The 17,630-nt window shown below is 44.8% G+C and overlaps 1 protein-coding gene across 12 annotated transcripts in view; it reads left to right on the forward strand.

The window, feature by feature from the left end:
• The window catches only part of kif13a (kinesin family member 13A), a 33,852-nt gene that overhangs the window by 7,355 nt on the left and 8,867 nt on the right, over positions 1-17,630 (forward strand). For 11 of the 12 annotated variants that reach the window (XM_084556590.1, XM_084556595.1, XM_084556594.1 and 8 more), the window contains exons 3-25: positions 4,913-4,928; positions 6,831-6,891; positions 7,719-7,811; positions 8,575-8,755; positions 9,844-9,931; positions 10,491-10,625; positions 10,730-10,842; positions 10,932-11,043; positions 11,159-11,371; positions 11,481-11,591; positions 11,677-11,811; positions 12,698-12,828; positions 13,116-13,202; positions 13,289-13,464; positions 13,643-13,862; positions 14,149-14,311; positions 14,432-14,575; positions 14,664-14,813; positions 14,919-15,083; positions 15,176-15,349; positions 15,451-15,602; positions 15,686-15,818; positions 15,932-16,078. In XM_084556590.1, coding sequence (XP_084412716.1) covers positions 4,913-4,928; positions 6,831-6,891; positions 7,719-7,811; positions 8,575-8,755; positions 9,844-9,931; positions 10,491-10,625; positions 10,730-10,842; positions 10,932-11,043; positions 11,159-11,371; positions 11,481-11,591; positions 11,677-11,811; positions 12,698-12,828; positions 13,116-13,202; positions 13,289-13,464; positions 13,643-13,862; positions 14,149-14,311; positions 14,432-14,575; positions 14,664-14,813; positions 14,919-15,083; positions 15,176-15,349; positions 15,451-15,602; positions 15,686-15,818; positions 15,932-16,078 — 3,100 coding nt within the window. Of the gene's footprint in view, positions 1-4,912; positions 4,929-6,830; positions 6,892-7,718; positions 7,812-8,574; positions 8,756-9,843; positions 9,932-10,490; positions 10,626-10,729; positions 10,843-10,931; positions 11,044-11,123; positions 11,372-11,480; positions 11,592-11,676; positions 11,812-12,697; positions 12,829-13,115; positions 13,203-13,288; positions 13,465-13,642; positions 13,863-14,148; positions 14,312-14,431; positions 14,576-14,663; positions 14,814-14,918; positions 15,084-15,175; positions 15,350-15,450; positions 15,603-15,685; positions 15,819-15,931; positions 16,079-17,630 lie in introns of those variants that run through there. The other variant, XM_084556593.1, reaches the window with a different exon arrangement.

Here is a 17,630-nt window from a genome sequence, read left to right on the forward strand (position 1 = left end):
AGTGGTGGGATTGGACTAAGTACATTTACTGGAGCATTATACAGCTGCAGTATTCACATTCCTTTTTTTGACACTTGTTATTTCTACACTACAATTCAGACGGGAAAATTATACCTCTTACTTCACCACATTTACCTGACAGGTGTAATTACTACAATTTTAACTTTGTAGCAGATTTAAGTTTTACAGGACAGCTTCTAAAAACGCTCACTGTTAAACATAAACTCAGGGGCTGCCGCCTCTTTTGGGCCTGCGAGTTGTTTGACTTGTTTCAGATGTCTATGCGTTGTTTTACAGATGAGTGATTTCCTCTCTAAATGCATGCTTTCGTTTAAATGATTTGTGCATCAAAGGTAGTTTCTTCTTTTCTCTTCCATTCATCATCTCGGGACCCCTCAGATTTATCTTTTAGCTCCAGTTCGGGAACCACTGGAGTAAACTAGCAAACTACTGCGCATATAATGCAATCAGGAGAGGCTTCCTGTTCGAGTGAACAGTGAGGTTTTTATTAAATAACGTGCACAATAAGAGCAGATTATTGAACAGTCTCGCGGTCTCTCACACGGGTGGTGGTGGTGGTGATAAGAAGAAGAGTATGCTGCATGTATGTATGCATGCATGCCCAAGACTGGAGTGGAGGATGGAGGAAGGTTGCAACAATTTCAGACTCAAATAATAGCTGACAGCAGCAGAGGAGAACATGTATAAACATGTATAGGTTTGACCGCGATGACATTATTTGTTGATTGAGACTGTGGCAAAATCTGATTGTTTTAGTTGGAATCTCCCATAGTTAGACAGCTATGAATAAGAATTAGTACATATATTTCAATTTTAAGCCTTTTCTTAAGTGGGGTTTTAAATGTAGAAGAATACCAATTACATCACTGGCCAAGCTCTTGCATATTTGCAGTAGTTTTGTTACGTCATAAAGAAGAAGCTGTTTAGAAATAGTTAGCTTTCTCAGTAGCTTGGCTCGACGTCAAAGGTCTGTTTTTGTCGTCCGCCAACTGACAGCGCAGTCTTGGAAATATTTCTAAATGTCCAACGTGTATACCTCTGACTCCAGCCACTTGTCGTGTTTACGTTTGGATCCCTCGTGCTTATAAAACTGACAGCCCGGTCAGTTTTGCATTAGCCCGTAAGCTTCCTTGGACACATCTCAAGTGCAATCAGCCATACGTGTGACCCACCCCCCTTGTCTACTGTAACTCTGCTTGGCGTCTTTGTGGCAGGATGACCTCTGCTTTGAGTGGGTGGGGACTGTTCTAAACATACTGGAAGGCTATTTGAAATGTTAGCCCGTAGCCTGTGAGAGCTCGGTGCGCTGTAACCCAACGCTTGCACGCACACACAGATGTCTTAACGCAGGGTTTGGCTCCGGAGCTCGTTGAATTGTCTTGAAGCACGCTGACAGCTTAACTGGGAAAAGTCAGATGTGTGGTTAAATGGAGGTTAGAAGTGTGGGGGAGGTGTATTTTTAACAATAGATCAAGAGGAGCGATTCAAATAAGTGACAGGGTAGTGCCTGCAAAGTATGTATAGGAGCGTGTGCACAGGACAGATGACTGCTGTCTTAACAGGGGGTGAATCTCTGCCATGTGGTAATGCATTTTTCATTTGAGCAACTGGATTATATCATCAGAAGCCTGCTAAACCAAACTGATGAGTCTGATCATATATTAATTGTGCCATGGCAAATATGGAAGGAGATATGTTAACCTTTTTTTTATTATTTTGTTGACCAAGCCAGCTTCTGATTGGATGTTTAGGGATGAAAGATTAGATTAAATAATACATAAAAGTATTCAGTGGATGGATGATACAGTAGATTAATTTGGTGTGTTGCATACTGAGCCAGGAGAGTGCAGTTTTCGGTGGCATAATAACCCAGTGGCCTTAATCCTGCCCCATAACCACAGGGGGGATTCCACTTCTACCCTCCCATTCTTTATATCTTCCTCCTGGCACTGGGCACCACACACATGGATCAGAGCTGGAAGACACAGAAAAATGCCATGTTTTGTCATTTATAATCCAACTGGATCTGACCCTCGGTGAAGATTTTAATATAGGTAGCGTGAGGGGCCAAGTTTTCTCCGCCAACTTGAAATCATTCACGGGTTTCTTGGCATCAGGTAGCTGGAGGCGTGGGAGCCCAAGCGTGTTCTCGATGACTCACACACAGAGGCACACACAACCATACCCCGTTGGGAGTTTTCAGTTATGCCCTACTGAGTGCATCTGCTCCTCGGTGGGGTAAGAATCTGATACTATCTGGCACTTCTGTGCCATGCGTGTGTGCCACTCATTTGTACAGTGCAACCACAACATAGTCCTCCAGGCAGGAGCTGACATCCATGTTGATTACTAAGCAAATGGCCTGTGGGCTTCATGTTTGAATAACCACGATTTGTGACCACGCTGCCACTGGTAGCATCTCCTTAACTGGCATGATGTGGTTTAGGCTTCAAACTGTCATCTTGGGAAACAATGATCAGTATTTTTTATATTTTTGGATTCTTTATGGCATAAATGATTCCAAAAAAGCCACGCGATAGACTGGCGACATGTCCTCTTGCCCAATAACAGCTGGGATTTCTTTATATAAGATATTAGTGTAAAATGTCTGACAGAGAGGATGTAGCTTACATGGTCTCTACAAGCACAGATATCTGGAGCGATTAGAAAGATTATGTCCAAAGCAGAGTGGGACAACCGGAGCCTAACATACAGTCTTAATGTTGTGACAGGGGGGTGAGGTTAGACATGAAGACACAACGTGAATAAAAGTCTTAAATATATCTATGAGGAGATAATAGAGTCATGAAATCCTAAATATAGGCAGTTAGAGACATTTCTTCCCATCGTCTTGTTTAGCATTCCCAGCATACCAGTCCTGTAAACATTAACTGTACATACAGTAGATGACACACTGAGGCACCACACCACACCAGCTCTGTTTAGTTTCTGCTGTATAAGCAGGGATACTGCTCCAGAGTCTCGACTGCATTCATTTCATATCTAGAATCTTTTGTGTCTTTATTATGAAGTGAGGGTCTCTGGTTCTCTCTGTCCAGTCCTTTGACTGTTTTGTACTGTGTCTTTATCCCTTAATCATTTTTTTTACAAGGTTGCCTGTTGTTTGTTAGTTATCATTACTCTGTCATGTACAGTATATGTATTGTTGTGAAGAGGAAACAGAATTTTTAAAGTTGATATTAGGACCTTGTAAATGTCCCCATAGGAAGTCTTAGACCTGAGCCCTTAGATCTGTGCTGCTGATGCATAAACCATGCTGTGTCTCCTCTTGGACATCTCCTCTCTGCTCTGAATTTGGACAACCGACAAATCAGTGGACAGTCTTAGTGTGCTCTCTTTAAGACCGAGTCTCAGTCGTTGTCTGTGGCCCAGATTTAGGTTTTCCGGTATCGACCCAAATGACCCCCTTTTGTATTTAACTCTTGTACTCACACATTCTCTGCCTGTCCTTCATTATAATGAGTGCAGCTAATGGGGGAATGTGATTGTGGACTACAATGTAAATCATCATTATTGTTTTATGGAGATCAGTTTCCTTTTTTTTTGTCACTACAGTAGTCATAAAAATTTTGAAAAGAAAAGTGCACAAGCATATTTTTTTGAGTGGATGTGAGAACTACTGTCGTGCAGTTCCCTAGGCGCGCTGTGACTCAGCTCAGTTTGGTGCAGTATTTCAGTCTTTCTTAGGCTCCGTGCTCTGTATTGGTTACTATGTGAAGGTGATGCCCACCTCTGTCACTGTGCCAGGAGACGTCTGCAGGAGGAGGAATCTGCTGACTGCTGGAGGTCAGGACTGTGACAGATGTAGAGGCACTAAGGTGCTGGTGCGTCTGCGTGTCTTGTTGTACATCATACGGCGGAGTTAATCTCATAATTGACCCTTTGTCAAGTCCTGACTTCCTGTTGTTGTTACTGTTGCTTGGTTAGAAGAACAATAGCGATGTTGGAGTCCATTCCCATAGAGTCAAGAGGTAACATGGATGTGAGACCTCTAATGTTAGCAGCCATGCTAATGTTTGCAGACATCAAAAACAATTCTGGTCTTTGGGTTTTTTCTATGGGACTGGACCCCCTGCATTAATATGCTTTGCCTGACTTAGCAACAGTAACATAGGAAGTCAGGACTTGACAAAGGTTAGGAACCTTCTGGTTGGTGCTCAGCAGACCAACCAGAAGGTCAGTAAAGGGTCAGTTCTTAACCACATACAGTAGTGGTTGTAACATATTATGAGCCGCCATTTGGCCTTTGAGGTATAGTCTTTCTACTTTGGGGAATTCCCTCTCCAGTTAAGAGCATAATCCTATGTAACTTAGGACCATATATACTACCGTTTTGTGCTTAGTTCCGGCAGCTGGTAACGCGAAGTGCAGCTTCCCCAAACTGGCCTCTGTGTTAAGTCCACAGGCATAAGAGCTATTTATTCAACAGAGTCAGTGGGACATTGAATCCTAAATCTCTTCCCTTCCTCACGCTCCACTGGCCCAATTATGAACCTAATCACAACAGGACTTACCACCAGGGGAATGGCACTGTGTGGAAGTGAATGAATGAGTGAATAAATGAGGGAATGGGTTGAAAAGAAGTAACAATTTTTAAGGATAGAATATTAGAAAGGACGCAGAGTCTTCATAAAAATCAAGTGGTTTTGTAAACTTCGTACAAATCGAGTGGTTTGTAAACTTCGTAAAAATCAAGTGGTTTTGTAAACTCCAGTTGAGCAAAGGTTGTGTCACTGCAGACAGAGTGAAGAGTGTGAACCTGTTTGGACTGTTAAATTGTGCTAACCATGTCATTTCCTTTCTGTGTTTCTCTGTTTATGGTTCACCCGTGGATCTGCTGTGTTTACGATGGCTTGGTCTTGTAATTCAGCAGGAAACAGCCCAAGGTATGTATGTTTTATCAGTTATATTTCTAAAGAACAAAAAGCCCTGACCGACATCAAGAGAGCTGCAAGCAGCTACGTGCAGTGGCTTCTCACTCACTGCTCTGGCTGCACAGATGCTGGAATCATCTAGTAGCAGGATACAGGACAAGCAACACTATTCCCCAGAGGGACTGAGAAGCATCCTGAGCAGGTTGATCTACTGTTGTGACATTGTTTCTAGGGACATGATTGAGAGTGTTTTAGTAGTTTGGTTGGTCAGCAGGAGCCGGATAGATGTCCGTGTGAATGTGTCAGCGCTCTAAGATCTTGTGAACAGCCACAAAGGCTCTACAATGAGAGAGGGATGAGCGCGGACACTGGGGCAGTGTGTGCGCACATTCAAAGCTGCATTGTTGGAGTGCACCCCCACTTCCCCCCTTGACAACACGCTGGTGACTAGCTCAGAGATGTTTCACACACCAGAGACAGGCTTTGTGCTCAGTACACTCGGCCCCCGACTGGACCGGGGGAGCGCTAGTCTGGGCCGCATGCGTGCCTGGCCTCTGGGGCCTGTGAACCTGAGCTACCCTGTAATACCCCTCAGCTAGACAAGCACGTGGCTGTCTGCTAAGTTATAGCAGCACTCAAATTATCCTCCCTGCACTCTAAAGGGTAAACGGAGGCTGCAGACTAATCACTTTCAACCAGATTTCATCCTGGAAATGACAGAAAGGGCTTTGTGCTTCTCAGCTTCATCATTATTTGCACTGCTGATTAATAGTAATTGTCCAATCAAGAACAATTTGTTGTGCAGTCACACCCTCAGTCTGGAGGGAGACAGGCCAGAGGAGAGTGAAGTCCTAGTTACAAAACTAGCCCTAATTGAGAATGATGGCACTTTTGTTCCTTTGAATGGCACCCACTCACTTGTCCGAAGTCACAAGAGGAGGTCTGGCTTTCAAAGCATTCAGTGATCTCAGTGCTTCCCATGCTGACAGTGCAACCACTGGTTCCCTGGCCATTAGCCCTTATTACGATTAAGAGGGAGTTCAATTATTTTTGGGGTATTTGTGCAAGAGAAAGGGTTTTTGCCAGGGCAGCTGCAGTGTCCGGAGTAGTAACAAGTCTTTTAGCATCTTAGAAGATAAAGATATTTTCCTTGTTGCTCAGAAGAAGACTGTGTGGTACTACGTGTCAGTGTATGGTGTGAAGTTTATTTTAATGCTCGTCAAAACACAGATATGCACTAGTACTCTGGATTTGAATACTCAAATCTACATGAACCTCAACGACATGTGACAAGAATTAGATGATATTTAAGGGGATCATCAGATACACAGGGATTCAGTTGAATATGGAAGATATTCAGTAACAGGAACGACTCTGCCTGTGAGGAGCTGTGGTAAATGAGGCCACTGCTCTTTCACAGAGAGCGTCCTCTGTGCGTTTCATCCACCCGGAGCTCATGCAGGTGCCGGGAGGGATACAGGGGCTTTCTGCGGCTGAAGTCTGTGTTGTTAGACCCGGCACAGAGGGCTAAGAGCCAGCCTGCACCACCGGGAACAGCTACGGCCCGTTTCCTTGGAGACGAGGGTCCTCGGGTGCTGGAATTTCTTCTGGGGGGCGCTGACCCTGATTTATGAATTCATTTAACTCCGGCCATTATAAGAAAACGCAGCTAACAGTGGATTTGTGCAGACAGTCGCGGTGTGGTCTCAGCGAACTTTATCTTAAACAATGTTCAGTGAGGCTTCATCTTACTCACTGAGACAAGCTCAGTCTTGCTGATTTACGGCAGGGTGGCGACAATCCTGTGTTTGTAGCTTGAAGAAGGCCAGCATTAAAGATCAGGTGTTGTACTGTACATGCACGGACAGGTGTAAGAAGTGTGTGTTTACGCTCTGTGCTCTGTCTCCTCTGCAGGTGTTCGCTTTTGACCACTGTTTCTGGTCCATGGATGAGTCCAACGTTCCTAAATATGCTGGTGAGTCATGAGCGTTAAGGCAGAAAATGATCCTTCACTCTTCCAAGGAGCTCAACTCATGTGTGCTGAGCTGTGTGTAACCACTTTAAGGGCAGGGGAAACTCCCTTCTTCCTGGAAAGCTGTTTTTGCATCATGCAAATCTGAGCATGGTGTGGGCATACATCATGATTTGCATTTTGAGTGAATAGATTCAACTTCATAGACAAGCTATTGTCTTCAAACAATAAAATCATCGAGCTGTTTTGTGCAGCATGTACTCAGATAAGGCTGATGTCGTCATCTGCATTTCATGTTGCGCTTAAGTAACCGTCTTCCAGTGTTGCACGTCTCATGAAAACACTCACACCACATGGTAAATGAAGTGTCTTTATCTCCCATTCATTTCTCTAATGAGGGCCATACAGAAAAGGTTACAGCTACAGTTTTTGTTGCATCTATAGAAGAGAGCTTATTACTGCCTGTCCGAGGCAGATTTGCGTAATCATTGTCGATATCGCTCCGAATTTGTGATGGAAATGTAATGCTTACATCTGCTTTGTGCTGAACCGACAGGGCAATCTGTTCAGTGAAGGGCTGCCTCAAGGGCCCGAGCCAAGGCTTTATTTAGCTCATTAAACAGCTGTCCCATTCAGCAGGGCCACGGCAGTGAGCAACACGAGAGATGTCTCTACACAGCCTGGCATTTTCCATACGACCAGACAGGAATCTGCCACCTTTCATGAATCTAATTTTAAGAAGGCGAGGAGATAGTAGTAGATTAGTATATTCAATTGTTCGATTGTTCATTTGTTTACCACGATCTCCATGGTGATTCTTTCTCCCAAAGGTCAAGAGGTTGTGTTCAAGTGCCTTGGAGAGGGAATACTTGAAAATGCATTCCAGGGATACAATGCCTGCATATTTGCCTATGGACAAACAGGTAACTGAAAATCCAGATGAAATCTAGGTTTTTGCTAAATCCATCAGCTCGTGCTGTCTTTGAAGAATTAATAAATAATGAATGGCCTCTATTATGATCCATGTTACGTCTCTAAGTATATTCGCAGACTGAGTTGTCTCCGGATGTGTCCGTAGAAAGTTTAAACAACAGGAAGATTTGGATTTCTGATCATGCTGGTGAATCACTTCATATCCTTCCTCGCCCTAGATCAAATTAGCTTCTTTATTCCACTTCCTGTCTTAGAGGGACCCACCTACATTGTAAGAGAATAGTGTCAATATTTCTGCGACCTTCCAGCCGTTTGATGTAAATAGAAGGTTTCTGAATGTTGCAAACGGCACTTTGGGTAACATTTGGGTTGGCATTTCAAGACAGTCTTAATTTCATTAAGAACACAAATTGTTACAGCGGTCAGTCCGCTCATGGCCTTGGATCCAGGCGGAAATAAAGCCTGTATTGAGTACTAAATAGAAAATGTTAGCATGCTAACATTCAAAACTAAGAGTGTGAGCATGTTAAAGATACCAAACACCTGTTACCATTTTGATTACATACACTGCTCTGGCCTTGCAAACGTTACAACATGCAGAGAATTTGCTAAAATATGATTACAGTGGTTGGTTTTCTACAGATGGGCACAGATTAAGATTAGAATTCGAATTAGACATTTAAGTTCCAACGTTATTAAATTTAGTTTTTGAAGTGGATTTGTCGTTGATGTGTGACTCTGTTGTGTGTCCAGGCTCAGGAAAGTCATTTTCCATGATGGGGAATGGAGAGCAGCCAGGTTTAATCCCTCGACTTTGCTGCTCGCTGTTTGAAAGGGTCCACAGAGAGGGGAACGAGGCCCACTCTTTTAAGGTGGAAGTGTCCTACATGGAGATCTACAATGAGAAGGTCCGTGACCTGCTGGATCCCAAAGGGTAAGTCTGATGTGTTCTTGAGCTAATGAGCTAATGTTTTGGACCCGGGGTGAAAGACACATCTGGAATCTTGTGTTGTAACTTTCCCAAAGTCTCGATTCACACAAACTCCAGCGCAGGCAGTGGCCCATCCACCACTTTGAGCTGCTTCGCATCTCTGTTTATAGCTCTGTTGTGTCTGCGACCGATTGGTGTGAGTAGGAAGCTCAACCCAGTCATTTCCTGCAGACCAGCAGCCAGCATCTTCCTCTGACACTGCAGCATTCTTCGCCTCTGTGGTCTGATGTGGGTTGGCAGACAGACTGCTAGGAAGGGCGAGCTGTGAATGGGTTTGTTTCAGGGGAGATCTGTTAGTGAAGCTGGGAGCCGGAGAGCGGTGCGAGTGAGGGCCTACAGTGCAGCGCTCTGTGTGCTGCAGATGTCTGAAGATGCGGCCAGACCCATTTCGATGGCAACTTCCTACTGCCTATGAAGCAAACCTCACACTCTCTTGATTCTACCGCCTTTGCTTGATCACACGTCCATACCATAGCCAGCGTTTAAGTCTTCAGAGTCACTAAATGTAAATAGTTAAGTCTTAGATAGATAGATAGATGGATAGATGGATATATGGATAGATAGATAGATACTTTTAATTTATACCGCTCACGCAAATAGCCGAACATGGCCGCTAAACTCCTGTTTGTGAGTTTTTACAGTGCCCAGATGTTTAAAGATATTTAGCTTTCTTCTAGGAACAGATGGTCCTGGGACCACACCAGGAAATGAGATATGTTTGGTTGAACATGAAATCCATGAAATATCAAAGAATGCTATTTCCAATTTCCCAGAAAAAACAATCAAAAATTAAACATATCTGAATTTATGTTCCCAGAATCAGGTTAATGAGACACATGAGCTCCTCAAAACCCTGAAGCCAAATACCTTGAAAAGATGAATATAAAATCAAATGTCCATTATAAAACAGAATTTCCTTTGTTCTTTTTTTTTTGCACAATCATATCCCTAATTGAAAGTAGTAAATATTCCCTCTTGTCTTCTTCCCTTTCTTGCAATCATTGTGTTGCCTTCTCTGTTATTTATTTCAGGGGCCGACAGTCCTTGAAGGTTCGGGAACACAAAGTCCTGGGTCCATACGTCGACGGTCTGTCTCAGCTGGCTGTGACCAGCTTTGAGGTGCGTCTTTCACCCCTCTGTCATCATGCTGCGACCGGAGATGAATCCGGCTGAATCCGCCCTGTGTTGCAGACCAGAGTACCTCATATTTCTCACGCACATGGATGATTTATAGCATCCAGCAGAAACGCATTTATATCATATCCCCAGTTGTCAAGTCACTGATTTACTTTTGGAATAAACGTTTATCTTAAAATCCTGCAGAAACTCTGATGACACATATTCCCGATGTGGGATGCAGTCATGAGGTTTCATGCAGTCTTGATGCCAACTGTTGGCAGGTCTTTCCTTAATTAAGTTTAAACGTCTCCACCCTGTTCTTCTGTGCTCTGCTCTGCCTGATATTAGTCCAGTGGATTTCCCACAGCCTTGGCCTCCTGCCTGTTGTTACCCAGCTAAATGAAATGTGAATACCTCCCGCCTTTTCTGTAATCATAACGATCCAATTGCAGGCTTTGCCTAATCCTGTGATATGTGCTCTTCTTAAATATTTCTCAAATCTAAATGTGACTAATATCGCTGTCTCATTATTTCCTTACATTCCTCTCTACCTCTGTAGGACATTGAGGTGCTGATGTCCGAGGGGAATAAATCTCGCACAGTTGCAGCCACCAACATGAATGAGGAGAGCAGTCGATCACATGCCGTCTTCAGTATCATTGTCACACAAACGCTTTATGATCTACAGTCTGGAGTAAGCCTTGTTACTTTGCTCTTCTTCATGCACCTTCACAGTGTTTTGTTTTTTTGTTTTTTCATTTCGTCTGAGGTCTGACTGCATGTTGTGGTTGTAAACAGAATTCAGGGGAGAAGGTGAGCAAGCTGAGTCTGGTCGACCTGGCGGGAAGTGAACGAGTGTCCAAGACTGGAGCTGCAGGGGAGAGACTCAAAGAAGGCAGTAATATCAACAAGTCAGTAGTTTTATATTTTAAAAATATAAACGTCAGAGAAATCTATGAATCATTTGGTAATCTTCAAATGTATTTTTGTGCGGTTTTAGGTCTCTCACCACATTAGGCCTTGTGATTTCTGCCCTAGCTGATCAGTCTGCAGGAAAGGGGAAGGCCAAGTTTGTGCCTTACAGGGACTCAGTCCTCACTTGGCTACTGAAGGTTTGACTCTGGTTCTTATAATGGCATGTGATAGGTGTGCTAAAATCTTTATCTGCAGACGAGAAGGTAAATTTCAGCAGCTCTGCTTCTTTGCAATACATTTTCTCGTCTTCAGGACAACCTCGGCGGGAACAGCAAGACTGCCATGATAGCCACAGTGAGTCCCGCTGCCGATAACTACGAAGAGACGTTGTCCACGCTGCGCTATGCCGACAGGGCCAAGAGAATCGTCAACCACGCTGTGGTGAACGAGGACCCCAATGCTCGGATCATCAGGGAGCTCAGGGAAGAGGTGGAGAAGCTTAAAGTTCAGCTCTCTCAGGCTGAGGTGAGAGGACAGGTGCACCGCAGGGGCTAATAAATTATGAACACATTCCTGATAGATTAACCACCATATGTTTATGATATTTATTGTTTTTCCCATTGTTTTCTGTCAGTCCATGAAGGCTCCTGAGCTGAAGGAGAAACTGCAGGAATCAGAGAAACTAATTCAGGAGATGACTGTCACCTGGGAGGAGAAGCTAAGGAAGACGGAGGAGATTGCTACTGTACGCACATCGGCTGAGTAAATTCTGAAACTAATTCAGGGTATTTATATGCACTACTACCCTGTCGTTATCTGTATGTTAACAGGAGCGCCAGAAGCAGCTAGAGAGCATGGGTATCTCTTTGGAAACATCTGGGATTAAAGTGGGTGAAGACAAGTGTTTCCTGGTCAATCTGAATGCTGATCCTGCCCTGAACGAGCTGCTGGTCTACTACCTGAAGGTGAGACCGTTTTTACTGCACCTTTCTGCTGGTGATGGTCTTTCTTCTCTGCCTCTTTTTTGCCCATTAGCACTTTGGTCGATCCATTTTAATGACTAAGTAACATGTTCAACCAAGAAGGGGAATTGCAGACATATACATAAGTCTGATTTTTGTTTTGCATAAAGTTGGTGGAGCAACCAATGCAGCCGATGAAGCTGACTTCATATAGTTGTTGTCACAGTTATAGATACGTTAGTCTACCATACATGCAAATAGTCCTATTTTAGTCCAAAACACCTCATAATGGCTTTAAGCTGGCACAGAATCCAATTTGTGTCAGTAGTATACTGATGAAACACTCCTGACTACCTCTGTACCCCACAAACCATGGCAGTAATTGACAGAGGCCCTGAGACACGGCAAAGTGATCCAGATGACAGAATAGAGCAGACCATGTCTAGATTTTGAAGCTGAGCAACAAACCGTCGAGTTGGACCTGTAAGAGCAGAGGCATGTGAGAAAGCAGTCTGCGCAGCTCACTGAACAACAGGCCTTTGTCCGGGCTCTGCAGGCTTGCCTGACATATCAGTGTGGAATGACTACGGTAATGTGAAATGGGTTAGCTCACTGCAGGGTCGGACATCCTCTAGAAGCTGGGAAGTTTGTTTAGCAACGCCCCCTAAACGAAAAAGAACATAACACCGCAAGTCTTTTTTCGTTTGGTCCTTGGGTTTGCTTTAGTCCTGATTTTCCTGAAACTGATCAGTTCTTACATTAAATGTTTTTGCGATACTCTTAAAAGCAATCCATCCAGTATATTACAATAACCTTTTAAAAGGCTGGATGCAATTACGTTCAGATCTGTCGTTATCATTTCCTAAATCTGTCCTCCACCTGTGTGTAGGAGCACACGCGTGTGGGTGCAGACACGTCTCAGGATATTCAGCTCTTCGGGATCGGGATCCAGCCGGAACACTGCGTCCTGGAGCTTTGCCCAGATGGTGATGTCACCCTGATGCCCATAGGGAATGCCAGGTGAGCTACAATACAACTAGTTCAGACATACTCTCTATCTGTCTGTCTGTGTCTCGCTCTCTCTGTTGTGTTGTCTCTCTCCTTCACGGATGACTGGACCTCAGTGTTTCACATGACCTCACTGTACAGGAATCTTATGACCTGAGCTTCTCACTTTGATATCAGATCCATGTCTCACTCCCTCTACAAAAGGATTGTTCCTTCTCAGTTAGTTAGTCTTTTTTTTTTAATCTGGAGATTACAAGGCCATTTGACATATTCACTAATATAATTTCTCTCCTCTGCAGGACCTGTGTGAATGGCACTATGATCGATTCATTAGTGCACTTGTGGCATGGAGACCGTATCTTGTGGGGAAACAATCACTTCTTCAGGTACGAGTCCTCTGTTTGCGTTGGCACGTTCAAGCACGCGAGCAGTTATGAAGGTAAAACTGATCAAAGGTCCCGTTGCTCCGCAGGATCAATCTGCCAAAACGAAAGCGGCGGGACCGCTTGAAGGAGCTGGAGAGAGCTTCTCCCAGAGAGAGCTTTGTCGAGGCAGATGTGGAGACGGCCAGCGAGGCGTCTTCTGAGCAAGACTACAGCTATGAGTTTGCCCAGATGGAGGTCATGATGAAGACTCTTGGAAACAACGGTACGATTAGGATAATCTACATGATCCTTTAGTCTTCCAGACCACAGCTGTGTACAGTCTGTACAGCCAGCTTCTTCCAGCCATTACTCTATCAAAACATGTCCTGTTGCTTTATTCGAGCATAATTTTCCATTCATTCTTCTGCGAGTTACAGTTGTTTTGTTTCCCCCGTGTGTAGACCCCATGCAGAATGTGGTCCAGGTGCTGGAGAAGCAGTATCTGGAGGAGAAGCGGACGGCTCTGGAGGAACAGAGGATGATGTATGAACGGGAGCTGGAGTCTCTACGGCAGCAGCTGTCTCCTGAAAAGACGCCACAGCACCACCGCAGCAGCAGCGACCGCCTCCCGTTCCCGACGCACACACCACACAGCAAGCTGCGACTGTGGACCGAGGAGCGGTTAGTGGGGAGAACACACACATGCAAGGACACACAGACACAAAGCTCTGGCGGTTTGTAAAAATAGCAGAAAAAGGCCAAATATGAGATGCAGGAATGAATGATTCACATGAGATCAGATGTCTCTTGGATGTCTGAAAAACAATGTGCAGAATAAATATTGAAGGCGTTTACCTGTGTGGACGATGTGCCAGTACAAAAAGAACTTATCAAATAAAGGGCATCTCTTTGAATAATTGAATACTGTCTATGTTGTTGTTTTTTTTTTTTTTTGTGTGTGTAACAGGGATGAGCTTTTTCGTCAGAGCCTTTCTCGACTCCGAGAGCAGGTTGTCAAAGCCAACACTTTGGTGCGAGAAGCTAACTTTTTGGCAGAGGAGATGAACAAACTCACCGACTATCAGGTCACCCTTCAAATTCCTGCAGCCAACCTCAGCGCCAACCGCAAGGTCAGACCTCTGAACCCACAGCGACGACAGTTACGCTTTTCACTGTTAGTCTCATCTGTTTTAGGCCTTAAGCCTAGAATCTAAAATAGAATCTCACACATCTAATCCGTTTCCATGTAGCGCGGAGCAATAGTGAGCGAGCCAGCCATACAGGTGCGGAGGAAAGGGAAGGGAACCCAGGTGTGGACCATCGAGAAGCTGGAGAACAAACTTGTAGACATGAGAGACCACTACAGAGACTGGAAAGAAGGCACAGAGGAAACGGTGAGATACAGAGGACCAGAAATGGTAAAAGAGAAGAATAAAAAAAAGAGTTGTCTTATCGAGCCTGTTACTTTGTTCCATTTTCCAGTATAACAAAGCAAACAGTAAACACTGTGATCCGTTCTACGAGGCGCAAGAGAACCACAACCTGATAGGAGTGGCCAACATTTTTCTAGAGTGCCTTTTCCATGACGTCAAACTGCAATATGCTGTCCCCATCATCAGCCAACAGGGAGAGGTGAGGTTACATCTTTACAATAATATAATCAAGAATGATATACTACTGGAAATTCATAATAAAATGATCTGTTCTCTGTGATGTGATAACGCTATTGTTGTGCAGGTAGCAGGCAGGTTGCACGTTGAGCTGATGCGAGTTAGTGGACCTGTACCAGAGCGCCTGTGTGGGGGAGACGACTCATCGGAGAACTCCAGTGAGAGCAGCTTCTACGAGGTCATGGACACCAACGGAGAGATCGTCCACATGGCAAAGAGGCTCACCTGCAGGGTATAATCTGCTCATTGGTGGTTCGTAACCGAGATGGGCGTTTTGAAATAAAATGGAGAATCATCTTGATCCTACTTGTCTCTGTGCTGTAGGTGAGGATCAGGGATGCCACGGGGCTGCCGCTCAACCTGTCCAACTTCGTCTTCTGTCAGTACACCTTCTGGGAGCATGGGGAGCCCGCTGTGGCTCCTCCCATGGTCAGCCCAGACAGACCTTCCCCTCGAAGCCCAGATGCTCAGTTCACTGTCCAGTTTGATCACTGCAAGGTAAGGTTGATTACTTGTCTGGACACGTTTTAAATTATTTTCACTTAAATATCATATATAATCAAATCGGCTTCTCTACACTGATTCTTGTCTTTGTCTAGGACTACGTTGTCCATGTTACGGATGAGTTTTTAGAGTTTATATCAGATGGAGCGTTGGCAATAGAAGTGTGGGGTCACCGCTGTGCTGGAAACGGACGATCTATTTGGGAGTTAGACGCACTGGAAGCCAAGACCCAGACGCTTCGAGACAGGTCTGATGTGTCACACGCACCTATACACGTGCACGCACAGGGAAATTTCACATCTTACTTATCCTGGCTGCCGCTTGTTCTAGGTGGAGCGAGGTGTCCCGCAGGATCGAGCTGTGGATCTCCATACAGGAGCTGAACGAGCAAGGAGAGTACTCATCCGTGGAGCTGCATCCTGGAAAAGACATCAGCACAGGAGGAGTCTTCCAGCTCCGACAGGTCAGAGAAGAAATACGGAGGAGGTTGCTTTAAGGTCAAACTGGCTTCAAACATGCACATTTAAGGGGGTCAGAACTTATTATGTCATTGTGAATTGTAATTTCTCCAAGCAGGGCCACTCCAGGAGGCTGCAGGTGTACGTGAAGCCAGTCCAGAACTCAGGCACTCTCCCTCTGCTGGTGGAGGCTGTGTTGTCTGTCTCTATTGGCTGCGTGTCGGTTCGCTCCACCAAACTACAGAGACCACTCGACAGCTACCAGGTCTGTAAGACATATACTCACATGCGTGAATAAATACAGTTTAGTGACAATAGGAGGATGATTTATAAGTAAGTGATCCTGTATTTGTTTTTTGGGATCACTTTACTCTTTCAGTATACACACCGATCAGGCATAACATTATGACCACCTTTCTAATATTGGGTAGGTCTCCCTTGTGCCTCCAAAACAGTTGTGACTCATCAGAGAATGGACATGGGCCTTCTGAGGGTGTCCTGTGGTGTCCTGTGGGGAGGGGCCTCTGTGGATCATCTCACAGATACTTGATCAGTTTGGGATCTAGTGAATTTGGAGGCCAGGTCAACGCCTTGTGCTGTTTTTCATGATTTTTTTTTTTGTTGTTCCTAAACAGTTTTTGTGTGTGTGCCTGTGTCAGGCTGCATCCTGCTGGGGATGGCTGCTGTCATCAAGGAGTGTCATTGCTATGGGGTGGGGGGTGTCTGGTCTGGTCTAGGTGGGTGGTACATGTCTAAGTAACATCCACATGAATGCCAGGTCCAAAGTTTCCCAGCAGAACATTGTATTGTCACAAGATGGTCAATGTTATTCACTTCTCCTGGTCATAATGTTATGCCTGATCGGTGTATATAATATATAGATACAGTATGTTTAGTCTTTGTCAGCTTTTGTACCGTGACTGGTGCATCTGTGTCGCTGGCAGTCAGCCTAATGACATAGCTGAAACGAACTCAATAGTCTCCTGTTTGTTCTGGCACTGCAGCGTCCCGGTGCAGAATGCAGGAATTCACACATTCATTAATTGTACAATACAGAAACTGGAGCTTGTTATTATTTCCTAAAAAGCTTGTTAAAGTGTTCACATCACTTGAGATTCCCAGAAAGTTACATTAGCAGAGAATGGTGTTCTCAGAGCTGTCATGTCAGGCCCTTTACCGGTTCCCCCACATTTGACTGAGTGTCTTCTCTCCTGCCAGAGAGAGCCTGAAGACGATATGGATAGTTATCAGGTACCCTCTAAGTCTCCTCCTGCTGCTGCTCCCCCTGTAGCTCACTCTGCAGCATGAAGGAAACCCACTGATCATGTGTTTGTGTCAAGGCCTTTTGCTGAGGGCATGTGAGGCAGGAGGCACACTAAAGACGCTGCTTTATCAAACAGCAGCTGCACATTTCGATGTTTCTGATGCTGTAATTATCATTTACACCAGCCGTTCGTTGGCAGCCACCGATGCAAAATACAGTTCCACCCATGGCTGAGCTCCCAGTCAGCAGCATGTCTGCCAGGGTCTTGTCCTACACTCCTTTCGCCTTTCCCCTCTGGTTCCTCGCACTAATGCTACAGTTTGCTTGTCACTGCTGAAGAACTGCAGAATTAATAAGCCTCACTTAATCACATGGGCATTGCATGGCTGCATGATTTACAGTACTGTGCATGATGAATGTGTGCTGGCGTCAGAAGTAATATGGTTGGCTCTGAGCGCTGTTCAGTGCTGTGGATGTTACAGAGGTGGGTAAAACTTTCTGGGTGATCTGCCATGACATTCAGGTAGGATGCTGTTGATGCATGTGAGGATAT

Source organism: Chelon labrosus (assembly GCF_963514085.1).
Source record: "Chelon labrosus genome assembly, chromosome: 12".
NCBI classification, from domain to species: Eukaryota; Metazoa; Chordata; class Actinopteri; order Mugiliformes; family Mugilidae; genus Chelon; species Chelon labrosus.